Source organism: Neolamprologus multifasciatus, chromosome 17 (assembly GCF_963576455.1).
Source record: "Neolamprologus multifasciatus chromosome 17, fNeoMul1.2, whole genome shotgun sequence".
Taxonomy (NCBI): domain Eukaryota; kingdom Metazoa; phylum Chordata; class Actinopteri; order Cichliformes; family Cichlidae; genus Neolamprologus; species Neolamprologus multifasciatus.
In genome coordinates, this window is record NC_140455.1 from 21,228,653 (window position 1) to 21,253,950 (window position 25,298).

A 25,298-nucleotide genomic window follows, 5' to 3' on the forward strand; every position below is an offset into this window, starting at 1 on the left:
AATATCAGGTGCTCTGTAGCACCTGTGACCTAAATAAACTTTCTTTACAAAAAAATAGTACAGTATAATAAGTAGTATTGGGGTTTTTACTGTGTAGAGAAACTGTTGGTGGGCCCCAAAGAGGTTTTAACCAGAGCTGAATACCTTGTTCAAACAAGGTAACACAGATTCACTGTAAAGCTGTGACACCACGGGTGCAGTGGGTAGATGATGGTCCTTGTGTTGGCACAAGCAGCTGCACGCAATGCAACCGATGCTAATCTTGTAGTTGTTGTGCTGAGATCCATGCTCGCTAGCTCGCTCACTCACTCACACACACACACACAGTGTAAAATTACAAATGTTTTTTTTAAAAAGTGCAACCAAATCAATTATACATGCAGGTTTGACAGTCAAAATCTATTTGTTTCATATTTCACCTGCAAGTACACACGAGACTGTTCTTCTGCTAAACCTTTTTTTCAGCAGGTAGCCACCTGGAAAGTTTAGCCAAAATTCACTTTGAGCGGGGGGAAAAAATCCCATTGTCATTCCAGGGACTTCAGTTAGTGGTGTTGTATCAAGGCTGCTGGTGTGGCTCACTTGAGCTCTTAACATATTGTGTTCTGACCTGAGACAGACCTGTGACTCACCTTATTATTTTTGAGGGTGTTTTTTTTTTTTTTAAACCCTAAATCACAACCTCTTCTTAAACCTCATGAACAAGTGAAATCCTAAGTAATGATAAAGCAAATCCAAATGCAAAACACAGGTCAATGGCCTGATGAACCTCTGACTTATTTAGCCACCACTCCCCCAAACTCCTAGCACAGACAGATGTCCTCTAAACAGGGAGCTGTTACCTCTCAGTGACCTCCATAGCTGCAGCCAGTGCAACAACATAGCCTTATGGCCTGGCATGAGAATAATTGTCTGTTTAAATACTTTCTCAAAGGTTGGGAAATGACTGACTCACAGGAGACAAGAATTAAACATAACCCATATGCAGTTCTGAGAAAAACTAACTAACCCCTATGATTCAGTCTTGTAGAACCACCTTCATTGATAAGATCTTGAAGTAATCCTTTTCTGTATAATTATCAGTCTTATTGTGGAGAAATTTTAGCTTGTTATCGCTGCGGTTTGCAGCCATTCATTTATGCACAGCTGTTTTAAGGTCTGACCACAGCATTTCAATCAGGTTGAAGTCTGGACTTTGGCTTGGATATTGCAACACCTTGATTCTTTTCTTTTTCAGCCATTCTGTTATAGATTTGCTGCTGTACTTGGGATCACTGGCCTGCTGCATGACCCAGTTTAGGCCAAGCTTTACCTGTCAAGCAGATGACTGCATATTTGTCTCTAGAATAATTTGGTAAGAAGACTTTATGGGTGACTCAGTGGCTGTGAGGTGCCCAGTTCCTGTAAACGAGCATAAATCATCACCCTTCCACCACGGTGCTTCGTTTTTGGTAGGAGGTGTTTGTGCTGATATGCTGTGTTTGGTTTTCACCAAACATAGCAGTGTGCATTATTACACACCGCTCCACTTTGGTCTCATCTGTCCAAAGGACATTATTCCACAAGTCTTGTGGGTCTGTTCCATGTTTACCTTTGCACCCTACAGCTTGAAATACATTTTTATTTCTAGAGAGAGGCAGCTTTTTTCTACAAAACTTTCCAAACAAGCCATACGTGTTCATAATCTTTAACATTTAACATGATAATTAAGCTCGGAGATGCAGGTTTTACAGCTTTTTTTGAACAACACATGGTCTGACCTTGGTGTAAATTTGCTGGGCCATCCTCTCCTGAGAAGATTGTGGCATTTCATTAACACACACCTAAACGCTCCAGACAACCAAGTGCAAAAGCTGCTCACACCTGCTGACGATTAGTTAATCAAGTCCATTTGATTAGCAGCACCTGGCTGCTCTTAACTTCTATGGAAGCCTTAGCTGTGTACTTGTTTTTCACAGCACTCTCTTTTTCTCATGACAATAACATCCAATAAGGAAAAAAATGTCTCAATAAAGCTGAGCCACCTCTTGTTCTCGCAGTACTTCTTTATTTGGAGTGTGGAAATTACAGTACATCAAAACTCTTTACAGTAACTGAGGATAGTTTGGTGTACAGTACGTGGTAACATATCCCTTTAACACATCATACACAACATATGACACACAGCTGCTGGGTCACATGAAACCAAATACAGTGTTTTTGTTGGCAAGAGAATCAGGGGGGGAAATGACATGCTATGCAGAAATGACAGATGTTTTCATGATACTACGGCAAAGACTCATGATTTTTAAATGTGACCGTGGAAACCAGATACAGCAGCTGTGCCAAATCCCCTTACACTTAAATGAGAAAATAAACTCAAATGAAGTTTTAAATGAGATAAAGAGAGATCATGGAGAGATCTCACTAGAAAGGATGTGCAGAAGGTTAGGATGAGGATAGAGACAGAAACATACTAAATGAATTAACTGATGAACTCTGGATCACACCTGTGGTCCCAGACAGGTGCTCAGACTTAAATTTCAGTAGGGAAAACCATCCATGCGTCTCCAGTGGATTACTGGATTTGCTTCATTATGCTAACAATTTCACAAATTTCTGCAACTATGGAGAAAAACAGCAGCTGTGTGTGAGGCTGGACAATAAAGAAGGAGAAAAAGACTTGTACTGCTAGACAGAGAGAGATCACACTAGAAAGGATGTGCAGCACGTTAGGATGAGGATAGAGACCGAAACATACTAAATGAATTAACAGTGTGTTAAGTTGGAAGGAGTACTTTAAGGAGCTGATTACTGAAGAAAATTAAAGAAGAAGATAGATGAAGGAAGAGGATTGGTAAGGAGGAAGTGAGGGGCTATAAAAGTGATGAAGATATGGGAACGTTGTTGGCAGAAGTGACAGAGACATTCAAGATAGGTCCTTTTTGCTTCCAACAGTAATGGACGGGTTGACAGATGAGTTCAGGCAAGAGTATGCATGGTCTATGATGATTGCAGACAAGACTGATCTTTATTGAGAGTAGAGAACAGCTGTAAAAGAGGCTGAAGAGGTGGAGGTATGCGCTGGAATAAAGAGGAACATAAGCGAGATAGAATACATGTGTGTGAATGAGAGGTGGAATGATGAAGCTGCAAGGAGTAAAAACAGTGAAGGCAGATGAGTTTAAATTCCTATCAACCACCCAAACCAAGAGATTGTGCACGAGAGAAATGAAGAAGAGATTGCAGGCAGGGCGGATGGAGTGGGAATGCTAAAAACAGCTTGCTTTAACTGTTTTTTTTTCTCATCTGTCCCTCTGTGCAACACACAACTTCCATCAATGAAGATTTAAAAATAAGAAAATGAGAGAAACCTAAAGCTCTAAAGCCAGCTCTTCTGCAGCTCAGCTTTAGACTGAGCTAACCATATCACATTTAATGACGAATCCTTCTCCACATATTACATCATAGTGCAGCTGTTTGTCCTACATTCGTAACCAGCTCACTTTTTGTTCTTTCTGTTACATTTGAAATTAAATGCGTATGCTTAGCTAAATTAAATGTTAGCTAAGCATAGCAAGCTATTTATTTAAAATCACAAAAGCAAAAGTTTGTTTTTAAAGTTGCGCCATGAAAGAAAAAATGTGCTCCTCTGGGCCAACTTGGATAATGCATGAAAAACAGAAGCACACAACATTCACCTGACTGCAAGCATACAGAATTTCCTGTTTTCCTAAATTCATAAGACAATTGGGGCATCTGAGTTTTATAGATGGTGCTGTTACAGGCTATTAGCTGGATAATGCAGTGTTTCTGAAGGCATCAGCTGAACTAATAATACCTCAGGATACAAGCAGCAGCATCTAAAATGCATTCAGGCTGACAAACACGCCCGTCTCCCAATGTTTCCAATCTAAGCCACAATAAAACTCAGCCAATAAATCAGGCAGGGGGTAACAAATTCAAGCACTTAATAGATATATGCACTTCTGAACTTTGAAGAAGTCTTGTAAAAGCCTCAATGAAAAATATTCCTCAGAAAATCAAAGATAAGAGATTCAGAACAACTGGATGTCTTTATGTCAAGTGAAGTGCAGTACACGTCTGTGAATTTGGCAGTTTTGTCATAAACCGATATAAAATGAATAATATGTGCATAAATACGTGAAAGGAACCAGAATCATTTCACAAGATAAACCAATCTCACAAAAACTGAGGATATTTTATAGGTTTTGACTAAATTACAAATAAGCTATCAGAACCTTTTCTCTTTCAGATGCAGCATTATTAAGCGGTGTAATGATTGTCACACTGCAGTAAATGCTGTCTGGATTATTTGTATAAGTCTGACTTGTATCAACTTATCAGGTTGATTTCTGAGACTTGAACTGAATTAGAACTTCAAAATTCTCAAAGGTCATAAGCATACATCATAAGAACTGTACTGTGGCTTCTCATGCTGGAATCCTCATTTATTTAGGCAGCTGCATTGCAGTAAAAGCCCAGTGAGAAGCATTCCTGTGGTTGAATACGTGTACTGACAAAATTCAAAGTGCTGACACAGTAAGTGTTTCTGCCTTTGCCTTATAAATAACAAGAGCCCATCAATTCCAGTAACCAGTTTCAGAACAAATGCTTTTTATATTTAGATTAATGTCATTTACACAGCCTTCAAAACAAACTAAGAAAAAATGCCCCTGATCTTCATTCACTCTTGATGACTGGTAGAAACAAACAAACACATGCACAGATTTTAACATTACAACAAAAATGTTAAGTGCTTCAGGACATCATTAGGCAGTTCTTTTCATTTCTTCATTACAGAAATTCTTAGGTATGTCATGTTTCGTGTGTACTTATTATTTTTAAATACTTGGCATAGAAACAACTGGATGGCTATTGTGCAAACTCATAGGAAAAGATACTCCACTGTATTGGTAAATATGGTCCAAGGAAGTCCAGAGGGAATAATCTGACCACGGCATCTTCACGTTTCAGTCCAGGAGAACAAGCTGCTACTGAAGAGATGTGTATACACTTAACAGATGGAGCCTCCACCCATGGAAATATTTTTTGTTGTTGTTGTTTTTTTTTAAAATCCATTATGGTCAAGAATGACCTGCATAGGCCACAGTGAGGGTCTGGATGCTGTCCCAAGCTCCTCAAATGTACTAATGCAGTGGGAATCCCCCCCCCCCCCCCAACAAACAAAGTTAACACTTAGTTACTTCTTAAACTACAGCTGAGCTTCAATCTTTTAGACCTTATACTGTCGGTTATTATTAAGTATTTTTCCTAATATGCAGGAGGCAACATGGTGCAGTCAGGACTTTTCATCGCCTGCCCGTCAGTCCGGCTGCACTACTGCGGTTGAGGTTGCGGCTGAGCTGAGGGAAGTGGACGGTGGGAGTTCTGGAGGTGGGACCGTAGAGGCCCAGGTTTCTGGCTGCGACAGACTTCCTGGGCTGCTTCACACAAGGGAACGGGGAGAAGACTTGCTGTTTAGGAATGGAGGAGAGCCCCGGGGTTGACGGGGAAGAGGAGACTTGGGATCTAGAAGATGAGGAGATAGAGGAGAGGGAGGGGGTAGAGGGGGAGGAGGTTTTGTAAAAGGTGGAGGAGGCAGGAGGAGAGAGCGCAGATAAGCAATTAGCTGATGAAGAAGGTGGTAAGGAAGAGGTGGAGTTGGGTTTTGGAGTGGAGGTTAGTGTAGGAGAATCTGAGGAAGATTGATCAAGAGAAGGAAGAGCTGTTGGAGAGTGGGGTGTGCTTGGTGTGGTAGGTGATGAAGAAGAGATGCAGGAGTTGGAGGAGTGGTGAGGTGGTGGAGTAGTAGGAGGAGAAAAGCATCTGACAGAGCCAGCGTGTCTTTCTGATGAGTCAGACTCTTTATGTCTGATGGAGGATGGCGGTGGAGGGAGGAGAGGGACTTGGGGTGCAGGTTTAAACTCTGGTAATTTGGGTACTGTATCTGGGTTTTGGTCGTTGGGAGAACTTTGATTTGATTCACTCTCTAGAGTCAGGGAGTCCAGCTGCACTACCACATCTGCAACTTCTGATCCTTTAGTCTTATCTGAACCCTGTAAAGCCTCTTCACATGCTGACCCCGTACCAGAGGAGTCAGGAGACAGAGGTATAAAAGAGTCGCTCGCCTCTTTCTGCTCATCATCCCATTTATTTTCCTCACTCTGTTTCTCCTCCTGTTCCTCAACCTCCAACTTTGCTGATTCTCTTTTTTCCTTCTCCTCTTCATCTTCCCTGTCCTCTGAATCTCCAAATCCCAGCTGAGCTCTAGCCCTAGCTATATTCCTCCGATGTTGCCGAACATGAGCGCGCCAAGGTGATCCTCCACCTCCTCTGGAGCTTCCTGGTGATCCAGTGCTATTTGAGGCCAGGGAGCTACAGCGCTGCCTGGCTGGGGAACCCGGAGGAACCGGACTCTGGAACAGAGAACTAGGTCGGGCCCCTGGTAAAATGGATGTTGTAGCAGAAGTGGGTCTGTAGCCTTGAGCACCTCCACGTGGTTTTCGGCCCAGGAGGAGATGGTTTATCACTGAACTGGAAGGGTTGAGCTGTGAGGCCAGGACACGGGTGGCAGGACACTTGTCTGGAGGGGAGGTGACAGTTCAGAGAGAATAAAACAAAATGTATTAAAACAAGCTTACAACAGATGCTCTCTGAGCTTACCAAGAAGGCATAAAAATGACAGAATTCCATGAGACATTTTGACATACTTTGCCCTTTAACCAGAGAAACAATTTATTTAGCTGACCAAAGTAACTACTACTTAAAAATAAGGCATAAAAGAAATTGTAATCTTAAACATAATTTTGTTGTTGCTGTGCAAATCATGACTGCTGCATGCTATCATTATATGAACACCATTAAAATTAGGGGAGAAGATTAAAAAACAAACAAGATAACATAAGCAAAGATAACTAAAACTAGAGCCTGATTTTTGCTCCAGATAGTTATGTTAAGCTTTTGTTAGCCCTAGTTAGCTCCCTTTAGCTCTTAGTAACTCGTATAACCTCCAGATTAATTTAGCTAGCCACATTAAGATACCATCAACACCTGTTCATTCAAAATAACTGTTAGTTCTGAGTAGTTTCTTTTAGTTTCAATTAGCTCATGGTACCTTCAAACATACGCTTTTAGCTACAGGTACCTACTGTTAGACATCTAGGTACGGTTGCTCTTTTTGGCTTTCATTTGCTGCCATTACTAATATTGAATACTATTAGGTTCAGATAAGTTCTGCTAGCTTCTTTTACCTATTTTCTGCTCACATTTGTTCCAATTAGCTACCATTAGCCCCTGTCAATCCCACTCAACCCTTTTTAGTTTCCATTAGCCTATGTTAGCTTTAGTTAGCTTCTGCTAGCTCTTCTAGATATCTAGTTTTCTCTCCTGTTAGGTTAAGGCAGCTCCTGTTAGCTCAAAAAAATCTACTGTTAAGTCTTATTAGCTTATTTAGACCCAATTAAACCATTCTTTGTTTTTATTTCCTCTAGATAACTAAACCTTAACTTAATTTTAACAACTTTTAGTTTAATTTTTTATAATTATTTGATACAGAAACCATCAAGTAAAGCTTGATGTTTTAAAAAGTGTATATAACTGCATGTTTTCTATTTTAATAATTTTTTAAACATTTTTTAAACACTTAGCTATTCCAAGCAGCAATATAAGATATCAAACACTAGGGGCATTCGGAGCTTTTGGTTTATAAACCAAAAGCTCCGAATGCCCCTAGTGTTCTCTGAATCTCATTATTGCATAAACTTTATGCAATAATGAGATTCAGAGAAGCTGTGGACTAGAGTGAAAATTATTTTTCTCATATTACATAATATGTACAGTGTTAAGGCCCATCCCCGATGTAAATAAACCATGTTACAGTACAAGCAGGACTTTTTAAAAACAGATTAAAGTGATTTACAGAGCATGTTATGCACAATTTTTTACAGCTGCAGAGTGAAAACACCAAATCTGACTGTAATACTTTTGCACAAGCCTTATAAATCATGTGTGAATACGACATGGAAGGAGCTGCAGCTGCTCATCAAGGTTAGTGTCCTCCAACATGCAGGCAAAGAATGTGAATCATTGACCAAATCAAGTGTAACTGGAAACATCTGTCACTACAGAGCGTTTTGATAATGTATACTGTACACTTCATATAAGAATTAAAATATTTAAGAGCAGTTAAATGTATACAAATATTATTTATGCAAGTAAAGGATATTATTTATACATAGCAGTGACAGGTGCCTCCAAATAAACATTCAGAATACATATATAGGTGGTTGATTGTGTATGTCACCTGTAACCAGAGCAAAACCATCACCAGTTGTTGTAGCTACAGTAGTTCATTTTCCACACTTATTTTTGATACAATATCAGTTATATAAAAGTAGAGTGTGACGCCAGTTTCCAAAAGGCTCTGAAAATACCAGACAACTGTCAATTTTAAAAATAAACGCTTTCTTAGCACTGCAGACACATGTGTGCACTGCACAGCATTTTGAGAGCATCATCTATCTGCAAAACCGAGCCAACGAAAACCAGAACTTTGTCAAAATCAATCATTTTTATAGATATACACCGCTAGTAATCATTCAGTGGTCTTGCAAGATTTCCCCAGAAGAATTTAGCTCTCTACTTGTATTAGTTGTGTCTGTGGTAAAAATCTGTTGATTCCAATAAAGACCATTTCTAAAAAGTCGAACACCAAAGATTGCTCAAGTAATCCCCAGAACACCCAATTTCAGAATGGCTGTTGACACAAGTACCGTCAGGGTGCTGCTCAGTAGTGCTGCCACTCTGTTTGCTGGAAGCCCCCTGAAGAACCCCTGGACTTGTGGGCGCTACAGGTCCAGGTCCTGTGAGTCACACGTCATAATCATCATCAACAGCTGGCTTTTTGGTTTCTTTATTCTCATCCATGTGTACCATTTCACTGGCATTTTATTTATTAAAGGGGACCCATTAGTCTTATTTTCAGCTCCACATTTATCTTTTAAGTCTACTAGAGTAGCTTTGCATGATTAATATTTAAAAATTAGCCTCATCTATCTTACCATCCTGTCTGAAAGAAGCAAATTTAGCTCCTCTCCCTTTTAAGGCAGCCTTCTTCTGACTAGTTAAATGTCTTTGCACTGATAAAACGAGGCGTTTCACTGGTCCTGCCCACGATGTAAAATTAGTTTGAAATCCCTGCTCTAGATTTTCACGGTCTAGTGAGGTTGCTGTTGAAGTTCATTTCAGTCATCGATGTCATTTAGTCGTGTCAAGTATCTCATCCCACGGTCAAACAGACCTCAGCTAGTGACAATTGATCTTTGGAGGAATATATATATGGTTTTTAATTAAATGGTAAATGGCCTGTATTTATATAGCGCCTTACTAGTCCCTAAGGACCCCAAAGCGCTTAACATATCCAGTCATCCACTCTTTTATATTCTAAAGCTTGGGTGTGTGCTTCCTTTGATATATGTGTATTCTCTCCTGCCTCCTTATAATGACAAATACTACATGAATCTGTGGGAAAAGCTGAGCTATATCCCTAAAATGACCATATTTAGGGATATGCCCTAAATACGACATCATAAAGACTAAGGAGTAGAAAAAAACTGTCTAAAACTGCTTAACTGAAGCCTGAGCTAGCATTTCACAGGTATTACTTGTACTTGCTGACATCATTACTTGAAACTTTGGTCATGTTTGATACAAGCATGCATAATTGTAACAGACAATAGGAAACGTATAATAGGTCCCCTTTAAGAAATGTTCTGGTGTGTGTCTCAACAGCAGAAACACACAAAAGATTTATGCACTGAAGAAAAAAATGTAAAAACATCCTGAAAAAATAAATAATGAACATAATGTAGCGCTTTTTTTTTATTTATTTTTTTATATGAATGTCTTTGAGCAAAACAAAAGCTCAAAGACATTCATCATCTTGGTAAACCTGCTGTGTGAATGCTGTTACTCATTTCTCACTCACCTGTGCGGATGTAGAGTTGCATAGCCTGTTGCTGCTGCCGTCGTTTGATGCGTGCGTATTGCTTCTTCAGGGCGTAGATGTCGGTGCTCATTCTCTCCATCATCATGCCGTTAATGGCCGCTTGATGATCTGCTCTTGCACCTCCTCCTCCTCCTGATCCTCCACTACCAGCCCCTCCTCCTCCTCCCACTGCTCCGGGGCTCAGCTCTGCGATGCTTCCCTGCTCGCCTCGCTGGTCTGAATGCAAGAATACACGTAAAACCAGAACACATGCTTAAGTATTTCCGCTTGTTTGGATCCATTTTATGACTGAACATGAAATAAACTGATTAGAGTCAAATTAGCTGGTGGTTCAAAAAGGCAGATGGAGCAATTTAAGCAGAATATACAAAACAGACCAAATCCAGCGTGCCTTTTTGGCTCTTCTTAAGCTCCTTTTCATACTTATTTACTTGCCCAGTTTGGCTTTAAATCAAAATCAGCTGTGCACTAGAAACATCAGATTTAGTACAAGCAAGAGAAAAAAAAAGCTGCTTGATGCTATCGATAGATGATAACATCTGGAGCATTCACTTAAATGTACACAACATGCTGCATTGTCTGATAGTGTTTTAGAGTCTTCATATCTGCTAAAGTTACAAGTTTCAAAGACTTTCAAAGTAAGCCCAGCGGGCTGAGTCACTCTTTCCTGTTTTCTTTGCCTCTGATGGCATCACAATCATGGCGCTTTTAGACAAGCAGCCTTTGAAGATGACATAAAGTGCATTTTGTTGAGTGAATTATTGTTTGTTTTCTCTTCAGCTTCACTGAAAGTTGGAAATTATTTTCCATCTCAGCTCTTCCAGCAGGACGCAACGAAAAATCCCCGTCAAAGACAAGCAGCTCAGTTTGTTCACTGTAATTACTCTGCTGTCTCAGAGCCCCTGTGCAGGCGATTGATTGATGTTCTTTTCCTTCACATTGCTTCCAAATATAATGAGCAGAGTTTCCCTTTTGAAGTAGGTCAAGTCAGTTGTACTGAGATCTTCTTATGAGGTTAAAAGTTCAGCTCAGGTTTGGAAAACAGCTTTCACAGATCTTAACCAATGTTTTTAACTAAAGCCCCCTGGCTGGTTTCAGCTTTTTCATGCTTGCGAGAGTCCTTGAAGAAGCAGGAAGTGGGGATGTGTCTGGAGGAAACAGATCTGAGTCTGGCAGTACTTAGAGTCATATTAAGGGCAGGACACGAGGATTTGGGGCAGCAGTCCATCTGGAACTGCTTGGTTCCTGACTGTACCCACACTGAGGGTCACCATTTAAATCCCGTGTGTGTATGTGTGCGCGCTGACCTTTGAGATGTTTCTGGTATCTCTGTAGCTCGGGGGCCAGTAGGCCACCCAGGGGACCCAGACAGCCGAGCGCAGTCACCACAGAATCTTCATCGTCCATGTCGGCATCATCATCGCTCTCCCAGCTGCCCAGACCACCACTGCAAGAAAACCATCACCACCACCACAAAATACACATGTTTATGTGTACAAGAGGCGAGATCTCAGACAGACAGAAAAAAAAGAGTGTAAACACACTTTTGGACTGAATGTTTTGGTTTTCTGAACATTTGCTGACGACCAACATTTTACTGTTAATGTTGAACATTAGTGTCAGTGAGCAGAGTTGCACTGCTTTAATTTACAATGAGTTAATTCTGTATTAAAATTATAGTTGGTGATTACAAAGAGGCTTTACTGCTTCCTATACCGCGCTATTTTCCTTCTGAAAGTACTGACCATCAGTATAATACAAGCATCTGTCCCATGGTCATACCTCCAGGTCATCACTAGCACTCACATAGAACATAAAAATGTCTTTAAGAGTAGTAAAGTGGAAAAATATTGAGTTGTTTTTTGTTTTTTTTTAACACAGCACTATTGATTTTCTGAGTTTAGAACAAACCTTCCATTGGATTTCACTGAGGTAGGGAACGGAGTGATGTTGTAGGTGTATTTCTCTCTTAGCTCGGCTAGCTGAGGGAAGGGAAACACCGCCATGGAGTAAACCTCCTGACAGACACAGAAAGAAGACAGGTGAGAAAGCCATAATCACAACATTTACAGCATTAAAGTAGTGAGTGTGAAGTTTGCTCACTACCTGCATGAGCTCTGTAGGATCGATGAGGTTGTGCTCCAACATCTCTTGAGTGAGACAACCCATGGTGCTGTAAAACTCATCTGCTGTCTGACAGTACTCTATCCTCCTGAAGAAAGAGGAAGTGAGAGAACCAAGGATGGGTTTATAATTTGATTTAAACCATCAGAGATGTGGGATGCATGTGAAAAGTTGATTAGCAATTTTTATTAATGTCAGAATTTATCAACAGTGTTAGCAGAATATTTTATCACTTTAAACACGCCTATTGCAAATGGTTGCCTTTTATTTTGAAAATTAACCAGATTAACTGTGCTGTTCCCATGTCTGACGTCCTGCCCTCTTCATCTGCTCTGTGAAGCTTCTGCAAAACAATAGACTTGAAGGCATTTTGAGGGACTCAAAACCATCAAAACCACTTTCCATCTGATATGTGGACTCACATCCTGTTTGGATGCAATCAGCTCCAGCAGCTGAAACCCCACAGGGTGCATTTCCAGGGTAATTATTATTAATAAAATAGAATAGCAAGGGTGATATTCGCTTTCAGTGGATTTTTAATACCAAGGGAAATTAAATTCTCTTGCAATCACTGAAAAAAAAATTGGGTGGAGGTATGTAGCGCAAAGCTACTTAACTCCCTGAGCACCATGCATGAACTGCAGTCCTGGACACAGAAGAATATCTTGATTATTTTGTGATATTTTCTTGAGATGCATGGTGCTCAAGGAGGCATGTAGCTTTGGGCTACATACCTCCACCCAGTTTGTTTGTTTTGTTGTTGTTTTTTTAAATATTTGAGTTTATATTTTATATTATAATATTCAGTGCTTGCAAGAGAATTTTATTGCCCTTGCCATTAATAAGCAGCAGAAATTTGCTTCCTCTAAATCAGGGGTGTCGAACTCCAGGCCTCAAGGGCTGGTGTCCTGCAGGTTTTAGATATCACCCTGGGTAAACACACATGTTGAGGAGGTCATTTAGCCATTTAAATCAGCTGTGTTGGATTAAGGACACATGTAAAACCTGCAGGACACCAGCCCTCGAGACCTGGAGTTTGACACTTGTGCTCTAAAGGGTCAATAGGATATCTGGGCTGGATAGCATAAGGACCTCAGTCAGTTGGGAGGGGCCCGAAGCCTATACTCTCTACACACCAAAAGAAGTAAGCTGAGATCTGTGGTTCAGGCTTCTGACTTGACTGCCTCTAGGTGAGGTGTTTTGAAAATTTCCAAATGGGAGAAGATCCTGGCGAGAACCTGGACTTCTCTCAGCTGGCTTAGGAATGCCTCAGTGTCCCACCAGAAGAGCTGGAGGTAGTGGCTAGGGAGAGCTACTGACCCAGATGCATGAATGGATGATGTGAAATGTCCAGTTTCCCCCTATCCTAAAGGGCTAAAAAAAATCTTGATATAAAATCTACTCCAGCAGCCAATCACTTTTTAGTTACACGTAAGCCACGCCCCACCTGTGTTCATAATGTGCATGCATGAGTAACACTGCAACCAAACAGCCAAGCCACACCTGACGTAACATCTGCAGCAGAATTAACAAAACATACGTGTTTGGGTGTGTTCTCTACACCAGGTGTGACTGCAGGTAGGTTCACTTACTCTCCCAGTCTCTCCCAGATGGCGAGACCAACTCGAAACAGCACCTCTGACCCCTCAAAGAAAACAGAGTCCCAGATCTTCAGCACGGTGGGTGCTGGCAGGCAGGTAGCAAACATGGTCAGAAACCACTGCATAGTGAAGACGTTGGTCAGCGGAGGCTCGTAGCTGCCTGCAGCAGAGAGGCAAACAGACACTAAACATACATGAAAAAGTTCTTAGCCTCTCTGTAGGATGAACATCTAAATAGTTTACAGACTTTGTGACCAAATATCCCATGTAGCAACTGTACCTCCAGCCTCTCGGTTGGCTGCTTTCTGAAGGTGGTGGAGGTGCTGGGAAAGCCTCGGCAGCTTTAGACGCAGCAGGTCTCTGAATACCGCCATGTCCACTGACAGGAGGAGACAACAGAGTAAGAAATCCAGCGTGATGAAAAGTTAATGGTATTCATTAATCCTCAGATTAGATCCCCAGATCCACAGTTTTTAAATTTACATAACTATTTTCATTTTTCCCTGGAAAAATAAACCCAATTTGATATAAAATTTGTTCTGTCAAGTCCATTAAATCACTAGTGTTTTCACATCCAGGTAGGACCCATCTGCTGACTTAGGCTCTGGGGACGTCGGCCGGTTTTTATAGGGCTTCAAGTGTTAGTGGATGAAAGAAATTCAAATTAAGCTTCTCTTTTTTCCCTATTTACAAATTAAAAAAATAATAATTATGAAACAACCTTAATTTCAATCATACAATAGCCAACCCCCGGGGCCTGGCCCTGGATAAGAGGGTGGAGGGAGGGAGGGATGGATGGATGATAGCCAATTACATTTCGGGAAATATACAATATACGACTGAAGCTGAGATGTCACTACTCCAGCCCTACGTGTAGAGTACAACATACAGGAATGCGTTTATAGAGATTGTTTCATCTCCAAATCAGATAAATGTACCCAATGGAGTAAAAAAAACAAAACAGTCATGACTCTAAAATGCAGACAGATAATCTCCTGCATCTCTAATTGGTGCTGCTCTGTTAAGCACTCTGTATCTGCCCTGATGGAGTTCCTGCAGTTTGGTGTCCACTTTCACATTTTTACATTTGGCACTACAATATTGTCATTAGCATCTTTTTAACACATAAGTGTGAAAATTAGATATTATGGCAGCCAGTATAATCTTAAGTGTAGTGTCATAGGCTGTTTACCTGATAACGCTTGCAAGTTGTTGGCAAAATAACTGTCAGGCAGCACTTTATCGATAAGATAGATCATCACCTGGATATAGATGAGTGGGGAAAAAAAAGAACAAAAAATATATAAAAAGCATGGTTTAAGCACGGTTATGATCATTCAAAGCAAATTAAGCTACTTAAAAATGTTTTATTTTAAAATCCACCAGCACATGTAAGCAGACTAAACTCAATGACCCGAGTTTGATTATATGGTTAGATTCTGGTGTATACCTTCAGTGCATCACTTTCATTGCCTTCTGTAACCTCCAGTATAAGAGCAGCCAGTACATTGAATCCTTGGCAGTAACCCACAGTTTTATTCCAGCGGGCGTATGCCAGAAGCACCCTCTTCAGCACCACCCTGTCTTGTTCCCCTTCCTGGCCACAATAAGAGCTGCAACCTGTCCTGTGTAGATCCTGTGGACGAAAAGGAACAACAGCTTGGATTATTTTATTACAAGGACGTGCATTAACATTAAACAGGATAAATGATGACTAGACTTTTGCCCTGTTTACGGAAACAGCCGTTCCTCTGTTGAATCAATGAGTCAGTGAGAAACAGCAAAGATCTGCAACAACTCAGCTGACAGAGTCATCCTGTGTCATCAAGTCACAGGTCATCAGCAAACAGCATCTAAGCAGGTACACCTTCCAAGAAACACATTATATTGTATTGGTAGCTCGAATAAACTGTTGAATGCACATAAACAGCCAACACGGATGGATTAAATACATAATGAAAATTCTTGCCTTTGACAGCCTAGTTGCAGTTACAAGTTCAATTTGAAGTTGTAGATTATCCTGGACATTTCAATATAGGGGTGACGTGCTTTTAGCACCACAGAATGGCTGTATAAGACAGATGTAGCTTCAGGGTCTCCATCCATATACATCCTAGTGACCGCATCCATCTTTTATGTAAAATGTATGCTAGGAGCCAGCCTCAAGTGGCCAATTACGGAACTGCAGTTTTTGGCATTTCATTTATCAAACCCAGGAGTGGACCTTTCTTTTAAAGATACAGGATCCAAAATGTTTAGAATAAAAGAGCTGTATGAATGTTTGTATGTAGTACTGAAGTGCTTTGAGTGCTCCGTGGAGTAGTACCATGCCCCTGCATGTGACCCTGAACTATGTCTACATTACACTTCAAAAGGTATTCAATGGTCTGCCTGTTCTGTATTTTATGCTATATGCTGCAAATACAATTTGGTTACCTTGACAATCTGGATCCCAAGGGAGTCATCATCTGGATTGCTGCGTTCATTAAAGGCAAAACGAAGAGTCTTCTCCCAGTCAATAGAGATACTGTGGAGGTACTGGTCTGCTAGGGTTAGCCAAACCTGGATAATGACAATAGCAGCCAATAAACAATGAGTCAGTCGGTGCTGTGGTTTTTGTAGCAATCCAGCCAACATTTAAATGGTACTTTTACTTCAATTAGGAGCCCCTGTTCACTGTGACTCCCATTGTTTTACATCCACGCAAGAGAAAAGCTTTTAATTTTCTGATAAAATGAAAGTAATTGCTTCCATTTCTTCATACTTGCATCAAAAAAGATAAAACTGGGATGTGAGATGAATGGAGCATAGATAAAGTACCTCTACATGCTGTTCTTTCATTCCACGCTTTCTCTCTCGTGACTGTAAAAACTTGGCCCGAAGGCTGACGACAACAAAGTGAACAGACATTTCTTGCAATAGCACAGCTGGGCTCTCGCTTTTATTTGCTTAACACCCCGATGGCTTCAAAACGCGACTAGAGAGGAAAAATGTGTAACGTGTTGTTTATCAAAACACCTTTTTATATGGAAGCAATTTTGTGCCCAAACAGAGAGTTTCTACTTTTTTACTCACTGAGTATGACAAAGTTCTTACAAAGCTTATATTTGGGTGGTTAGAGCAACATACCCTGTTCCTCCATTCCTTTGGTATCCCAGTTGGAAGTCTTGCCACAGCTTTGAGGGCATCGTACCACTGTGGGGAAGAAAAAGCACTCAGTTTAATTAGTTTATCAATGAAAATACCCAGAATTAGAATTTTTATATGCTTAATCCATTAAAGAAAAAGGAAAAAGCTATCAAGTCTCACTCACTATATGTCCATCTTCTACATAGAGTCTATGCTTAAACATGCACGTAGTGGAATGTAAACATAATTTCAGACCAATAGCTTTAAAGTGGTAAAAAGAAGATGTATCAAGGAAGGATATTTGTGGTATCGAATAGAGTTACTGGCTTAATAGCATATAGATTATATTCAGTGCAATCACATTCATCCAACTTTATATTTAGTATGATGATTAATGTCACTGGTTGTCTAACTGGTTCAAGTGTGCTTAAAGACTTGTAGTTATTTTTATAATGAAGATGAACTGAAAAGAAAAATATATATATTCAGTATTAGTATGGTAGACATTTTTATTTTAACATGTCTATTTGTCTAAATTATGCATTGCTAATATGGGGGGGAGGGGTATCTGCAGAATAATCTGAAGGTGTACTTAATATATGGGCAGTATATCGTCACCCCTCACCTGCTGAAATCCATTCTTTCCCAGAGATGGTTCAATGGTAAACTTCAGCCTTGTGTCAACCCCTACAAACAAACAAACAAACAAACAGCTGGTTAGAGGCACCTTCTACTTGATGTTCACTTTTTTCAGATACAGAATTGGTTTTTGTTTAAATGTGTACACATGCACAGAAAGGTTATCTGGAAATCGCACACTTAAAACATAAGGTAGTTAATGAACCCAAGTTATTGATCTTCACAATTTAAAACCCACATTTATAAACATTTTCCCCCGAACACCTTTGTGTACTTCTCATTGCACTAAACAATCTGCTTAATGTTTAGTGTTAAAGATCTTAAGTTTTTCTGCTAGTTTTAGTCAGATACACCCAATGGCAAAATGGCGGAGTTTACACATGTTCCCGTGTATCCAAAGGAAAAATGGACATCTCATTTCCCGACTGTAATATTTTTTTGGTTTGCTTTGGAGCTGTGAGTCGCTCTCCACTTCCTGGTAGTGCTGAATCCGCGTTTCAGTCTCCATTTCACTGTTTAAATATCGTCTAAAACCTCCTTTACAGCCCCACGAGAAGACTACCCGGAAGAGAAATTCTCATCTGAAGTTAAGAAGCCGTAAAGTCCTGACATGCCAGTTCTCTTGGCTCAATGCCAACAGCTCCGACTACGGCCATTTGCCTTCCCGTCCCCATCCAGCTCAGCCTCTGGAGGATTGGTGTCTCTCACACGGGACACCTGCGTGTTTTTTTCTCCACGATGAAACTCCGAATATAAGAAATAATGGCTTGTAACCTGAACGGTCCGCTTCTGCCGTTTTGTCTTGCGCCATTATGGATGAGCGCCGTTTTATTTTGCAGTGTCCTCTCGGGGCTTCGGGAGAGGATTAACGCGGAAAACCCTCCTACTTCCCCGTCACAGATTAGTCTAACGCAGCCGATTCAGTGTGGATACAGAACTGCAGCTAAGGCCGGTGTTGTGCCAAAAAGTGATTGTCTGCCAAAAACTGATTTCCGGTATTTGCCAAAAAGCGATTGCTCATATTTAAAGTGCTATAAGTAACTTGTTGGGCTATAATATGTTAAACATATGTCAAATGGATCCCTTATGGATGACATAAAGTCATCTTGAGCCACAAACAACATTTGTGTAACAAGACAGAAGCCGCAATCAGTTTTTGGCAGTGACTTTTATATAACCTTTATTTATGCAGTAAAAAAAAAAAAAATCTAATTAACATTAAAAATGTATTTTGTAAGAGTAAGTTGCCCAACAGGACAGCAGAAATGGCAGCAAATATTACAATAGTTCTGTAAAAATATTTTAAGTGGGGATAAAGGACCGGATTGGTTATAATGTAAGTACAAGTTGTAAAGATACTTAAAAAACAGATAATTTTTTAATTCTTTATGTAACCCCTTTGTATCCCCTGTTCACCGAAGTCTATTTACGAACATACGTAAAGATATTACACATAAAAAATACACAGAAACACTGGAAATCAGTTTTTGGCAGACAATCACTTTTTGGCACAACACCGGCAGCAGCAAAGTTCAGAGGGCAAACTTAACCGTTTCTCCACAGTGTACATGACATAACCACGGTAAACACGAACACAAACAAGGAGAGTGTGAAATGATGGGCTAAAAGAAGAGTCCACGATTCAAATCTTATTCTGAAAGTCTGTAATTTGATCGATTATCAAGGCAAAGGTAACGAACCTCCACCCAAATACAGCAGCGGTTTTAACAATCTCTTACACTGCCGCACATGTGCCAGAGAATATATGAATATATATATATATATATATATATATATATATATATATATATATATATATATATATGAATATATATATATATATGAATATATATATATATATGAATATATATATATATATGAATATATATATATATATGAATATATATATATATATGAATATATATATATATATGAATATATATATATATATATATATATATATATATATATATATATATATATATATATATATATATATATATATATATATATATATATATATATATATATATATATATATATATATATATATATATATATCCAGCCATGATCTTTTGTCGTTTACATCACATTACTGTATTTTCATTTACAATGTGCTACAGGTCACTACTGTAAACTGTACTGTAATAAATACATATTACAGCCATTTACTATAGGAATTACATTATAATAATGTTTAACGACAAAAATCAAACCCAGTGCATGGGGTTGACAAATATAAAAATATTTTACTCCCATTATAAGTAAATACTATGAATGCAAATCAACAGCAACCCCAGCCACTAAAGGTGTGCCCATTCATTTTAGCACCTGGTGTCTGCACAACACTTTCCCATGACCTCATATGCCATATATACCATTTCTTTGGAAATAAATAGCTTGTTTTATGTCACCTGCACATATTTGCTAACCACATGTCTGATGCATCAAGACATCCGCAACTACACAGAAAATAAGCCAAGTCACTCATGACTGTTCAGCTATGCTGGTTAATCATCTCCTAAAATGACTAACACACAAATTATTGTTTTAAACAGTCCTAAAGGATCCATTCTTAAAATGTTTGTAATACCACATTAATGCTTAACTGTACGCTCTTACTGTGCCATTATTTTTATGATCATAATTGGAAACATATACATTTCTTGAATGTGATCTTTTTTGGCTTAAGATATGTAAAGTATGAATTTTTTTTAAAAAAATTGCTGCACCCACATGACCCAAATCTTCAACAACAGCGTGGACTTTATTAATATTATTAGATATTTCAGCCCAACATTTCGTAGTATTTTGGCACGTATCCCTTTTTTTTAGCGCTGCTCTGCCTGCAGATGTTTAAAATAAGCCCATATACTCGAAGGTCACCTGGCTCTAAGGTACACAGCAGCCGGGGTGCACTCCTGGATATCCCGTTGCGCTTCTTCAGGACGCTGCTGATGATGTTACCGACCCCTCCCGAGCTTTGCTGCCGCTGCTTCACGCCTGCTCTCGGCCTTCTGCCGGCGGCGGGGAGCCGTTCCTGTCTCATCCCGGAACCAGAGCTGTAAAAGCGCTCAGTTACCTCATCGTTTGGTTCCGCTTTTACAGGCACTCGTTTGATGGAGGGCTAGAAGACATTCTTGCCGCTCCTCCAAACGCTCCCCTGTAAATCAATCGATTAAATTGATGTTTCAGCCTTCTTCCGGTGATGTCTCGTTCTTCTGATTTATTCCGGAGGAAACAACATATCTCCGACGTATCAGTGAGTGCGGTACTAAATCACACAGCACGCCATGTTCAAAAGCTCCAAGTGATGCATTAAACATAAGAAAGGTCAAAAATAGCCGAAAGTAACAGTTTGTGCTCCTTTAGCGCCGCTGATGCTGCACGCCTCCTCATCCTCCTCCGGTATGGCGTCACCGGGAGGAGGCGCACGGACGGAGGGATGCGGTAGGATGGAGAGACATGTGGGGCAAGATAAAAGGATGAGGTAATGGTGGAGGAGAGCGCGTGGAAAGGGGAAGCGGAGATTCAGTTTTGTAACCCACTAAATCCTAGCACACCTAATACAACAATGTCATCTCGCTGCTTACATCTATGTAGACAAAGAAGTCACATTTCCTTTCACAGTGAACTGAGATGAGCAGACAGCAGCGGGCAGACTTTATCTGACAGCAGGGCACAACACTTCACACGAAGAGACAGAAGACCTGCAACCAAGTAAATGCCTTTCTAGTACGGCAAAGATTAATTCTCAGGCAGGAAAACCCTTTCTGGGCTAAGGTCAAGTGCCAAAAAGGCAAGGCTCCTCCTTAAAGTAGCAGCTCATAGATACAAAGATACACAAGAGTTTTTTTTCTTCCACAAAACTTTAAAGTGCACAGTGAAAAGAACAATTACACCCTTTTTTTAAAGATTTTCGGCATAGGGTAACTTATCCCAGTGTTTCCCAACCTTTTGGAGCCACGGAACATATGTCACATTAGAAAAACCACCAAACAAAAAACATGTCACAAAAAGGATATTGATCTTTTGACACGCACCAGGCATAGCGGAATTGCCTCGGTTTGTCCCCAGTATACCCCCAGTACTTTTTGCTTTCTTCTAATCACTACTCATGCTAGGGCCTTCATCTCGGTCGGAATTTTCTCCAGGACCAGGCTTGTGGCCTTCATCAGGGTCCAGGTACCCTGATGAAGGCCACAAGCCACAAGCCAAAACGCGTTGGTCTATTATTAAAGTTGTTCTTCTTCCTCAAGTGTTGCTGGAGTTCCGGCTTTGTGAATTCTTTTATCCTCTCCATGCACCTTGGAAGCAGGTGAAGTTGTGCCAGAATTTTTTTTTGCTGCATTTCAGGAGTACACTGCTAATAAAGTTACACAGTGAATTCGCATTTATTATTACATTTACAAAATACCACAGTTTGTGTCTTGGTCGTATCATTTTATTTTGTTGTATTTATCTGCGACACCTTAAAAGCCGGTCAGTGAAAATATTCTTTGACATTAAACCGGTCCATGGCGCAAAAAGTATCAGGACCGCTTGGGGACCCTAGCATGAGTAGTGGTCAGAAGAAAGCAAAAAGGGTATACTGGGGACAAACCGAGCCAATTCGGCTATGCCTGGCGTGTGGGGAAAAATTATCAATATCCTTTTTGTGACATTTTTGTTTGGTGGTGTGCCGTGTGATTTTTCTAATGTGAAATATGTGCCGTGGCTCCAAAAGGTTGGGAAACACTGCTCTAATGCAGAGACACACACACTCACACACATCCTGTAGTAACAGATGGTCTGTTTTTCCCCTGTAGGAACAATTAGACCATAAATTGCTATTTGTTATGAAGTCATAATCTTCATATAAACACGTTCATGTCATTTCATGCAATAAAAAGTAATAAAGCATTGACTGAAATTTATTGTTTAGTATTTTCTATGTCACCAGCAAAAACGATTCAGCCAAATCACAGCCTTTGCAGTGTTCAACAGGAGCCATATTACCATATTAATGTTCTGTGTTGTGCAACTGACCACCTAGTGTACGACTGGCCTGGTCATGAAGTCTGTAAATGGAAAGCAGCACTGGAAAGCTTATATTCTGTTATAGAGACCATGATGGGAGCCAATATGATGCACAGTGATGGAAAAGAACAGTCTCAGTAAATGCATAATAGCTATTATGGATTTAAGTATCCATAACTCAAAATTTCAACTTATTAACTCAAACCTTTGAGAAAAGTAACTTGAAATTTCAAGTTAGCGCTGCTAATCAGTAATCTACGTGAATTACATAATTTCCTTGTTACCCGGAAGCTGAAGCCCTCAGCTACAAATGCTACAGCTAAGCTACCAGTATTACAGCCAGTCATTAATGCCCAAATTGCTGGATATTTTCAGCGTGGCTTCACAAATGATGAAATCCTTGTTTTATTAGCTGAATTACATGGTATTACTATCAACAAACGTACTTTCAAAAGCGCCAATTTGTTGTGATTCGGTTTTGAGTGCGCATTCCACAGATTACTGATTGGCAGAGCTAACTCGAAATTTTGAGTTATGGATACTTTTTTAAGTTGCAGAAACTGGCTTCCGTACATGAGGCTGTTACAGCATTTAAAAACTGCTTATTGCCTGGTATAAGAAGGTAAAACAGTTTTGGTCTCACCTACACTAATTAAATTAAATTAACTGGACATCTCCACTTTCATACATTTTAAAGATTATTATCATTACTTTTTTTGTTGTTTCGGCTTCTTTTTGGATCATAAATGGGCATGTTTTGGTTTAAACTCCATTTCTCCTGTTGTTTGACAAATCTGGTTTGGATCATGTCATCCACGATTTGGACCTCTCAGTTTTAAGTTGTTGCTCTAGTTTATTTGCGCCTCCAAAGACCAATGAACCCCTGAGACATGCAGACACAATCCTTTCTGTACTTTCACTCTGAGAATTCCAGGGTGAATCACAGTCATTTCTGCTGTCAAACTTACTGTTTCCAAGATGTAAAAGATAATCAGTATAGTCAGGATATTCATTTTCATGCGTCTACCATTTGCTTAATTCACAACCTGCTTCTTGAAAATATAAAAACTAAGAGTGTAATTTTGATGCTTCAGGGAGTTTGACTACAAAGAAAAGGTCCTACAGGACGAGCAACCTCAACCATCTAAACCCCAAAAAGGCCACAGAAACAAGGCTGACATGTGAAACAAAATGGCTCTCATGTGTGTCTGCATCTGATTTGCAGAAAAGGACAGAAAAAAGTGAAATTAGTAACCATATTTCATTTGCTGTGTTGTCTGGTAATTATTCAGGTTTCTGTAGGAACGCCCTCCATTAACTGCCATTTCTTTTTTTTTTTCCTTTTTTTGAGCGACAGGCTTCTCATGATTCATAAATTGGTGGCAAAAACATGGAAACCTAAAGTTTCCTCTTAAAAGTGAATCTTTGACCTCTGTTCATTTTTTTCAGTGAAATGAAATTTAAAAAACAAACAAACAGGGAATTGACTTTCAAACGAAGGGTTGCTCTGAAAGTCTAAATGTGAAATCCAATTAATGTACAGCGTTACACTAAAGCCAATCAAAATGCAGGATACTTTCTGAACATAACAGATAATATAACATATAACATAATATATAATATGGGCGAGTAGGACAAGGGAGACAAAAAAATGGTGTGCAGGAGAGACACCTGAGCACCCTTACAAGACCTGTATAAATGTATTTTTGTTCAAATAAATTGGGAAAAAAAACCCCAAAAAATTCTACTTCATTTCTCTTTCATGATTTATGATATCGGACTAGGACATGTGTCACAAAAATATTTTAGGTCCTTTCGGCACCCATCCATAATTATTTTGTTTCCTTTTTTTCTATTCTCAGCTTGCATGGAATTGAAACAGCCATCCTTAATATGGTCATCTCACCTTCTACCTACCTGCTGTTCAAACCTAGTGCTTACGATGGGCAGCCAATAAGAACAAAGAACACCTTAAAAATAGAGCAACTAAAATAGCCTCCTTCAGAAGACACCAAGATTCAGCATGAGATAAATACAGATGATTTTAAACCATGAATCACATGAATCCAGTGAATCACACAAAGCTACCCTAGATGAGTCCAAACAAACATCTGGAGCTGAAATGGACCATAATCCATAATGACCAATAACTAAATAACACGCCATAATGGAATTAGTGTTAACCTGTAGATTTTTTAAGAGGTACACTGTGTTAATACACACTCCTGAATTCAGATGAAATAAACTCATGAGACTTTTCATAATTTATTCGAGAGAAAGAATGTGAATAATGATAAATATAATTTGTGTTCATTTTCAGCCACTCATATTCATATAATTTCTTGAAGGATGGTGCAGATTTTGTGGCCTTCCCAGCTCAGTGCAGCCAGCTAAGAGGACCTCCACCTGTTGTTTCACACAGTTACACCTCCTGTGTCACCCTGCCTGGTTTGCTATTACATAAAAACAATGAGTGTATAGTCTTACTTCGTTTTTGTGACACGGCCTGAAGAAATGCTGTGATAATGTCGTAGTTCTTCTGCAGTTTGTGGCAAAGTCGGTCCCGTCTCTTCAGCTGGCGGATCAACTTGGCCGACTGAAGGCCTGTACGATATTTCACCTCCTGGATGATTGAATGCAGCTCCTCTGGGGCTGAAAACAAATACAGAAAATTGGTGGTACAAACTCCACACAAAAAAAACCCTGGCTTGACGGTAGAATTGAACTCAGCACATTTTTATTGTGAGGCAATATCGCTAACCACTGCTCGACCTGTG

The 25,298-nt window shown here is 39.8% G+C and overlaps 1 protein-coding gene across 5 annotated transcripts in view; it reads right to left on the minus strand.

The window, feature by feature from the left end:
* Positions 1 to 2,027: 2,027 nt before the first annotated feature.
* The window catches only part of tbc1d30 (TBC1 domain family, member 30), a 29,038-nt gene continuing 5,767 nt past the window's right edge, over positions 2,028 to 25,298 (minus strand). Inside the window, exons 2-15 of one of the 5 annotated variants that reach the window (XM_085137436.1) lie at positions 25,009 to 25,173; positions 17,489 to 17,550; positions 16,864 to 16,929; positions 16,171 to 16,296; positions 15,185 to 15,370; positions 14,927 to 14,996; positions 14,015 to 14,113; positions 13,726 to 13,894; positions 12,116 to 12,221; positions 11,921 to 12,027; positions 11,317 to 11,456; positions 9,989 to 10,225; positions 8,775 to 8,864; positions 2,028 to 6,586 (exon numbers count right to left, since the gene is read on the minus strand). In XM_085137436.1, coding sequence (XP_084993562.1) covers positions 5,313 to 6,586; positions 8,775 to 8,864; positions 9,989 to 10,225; positions 11,317 to 11,456; positions 11,921 to 12,027; positions 12,116 to 12,221; positions 13,726 to 13,894; positions 14,015 to 14,113; positions 14,927 to 14,996; positions 15,185 to 15,370; positions 16,171 to 16,296; positions 16,864 to 16,929; positions 17,489 to 17,550; positions 25,009 to 25,173 — 2,897 coding nt within the window. In that variant the 3' untranslated portion in view covers positions 2,028 to 5,312. Of the gene's footprint in view, positions 6,587 to 8,774; positions 8,865 to 9,988; positions 10,226 to 11,316; positions 11,457 to 11,920; positions 12,028 to 12,115; positions 12,222 to 13,725; positions 13,895 to 14,014; positions 14,114 to 14,926; positions 14,997 to 15,184; positions 15,371 to 16,170; positions 16,297 to 16,863; positions 16,930 to 17,488; positions 17,551 to 18,276; positions 18,646 to 20,388; positions 21,649 to 25,008; positions 25,174 to 25,298 lie in introns of those variants that run through there. The other 4 variants (XM_085137438.1, XM_085137439.1, XM_085137437.1 and 1 more) reach the window with 4 other exon arrangements.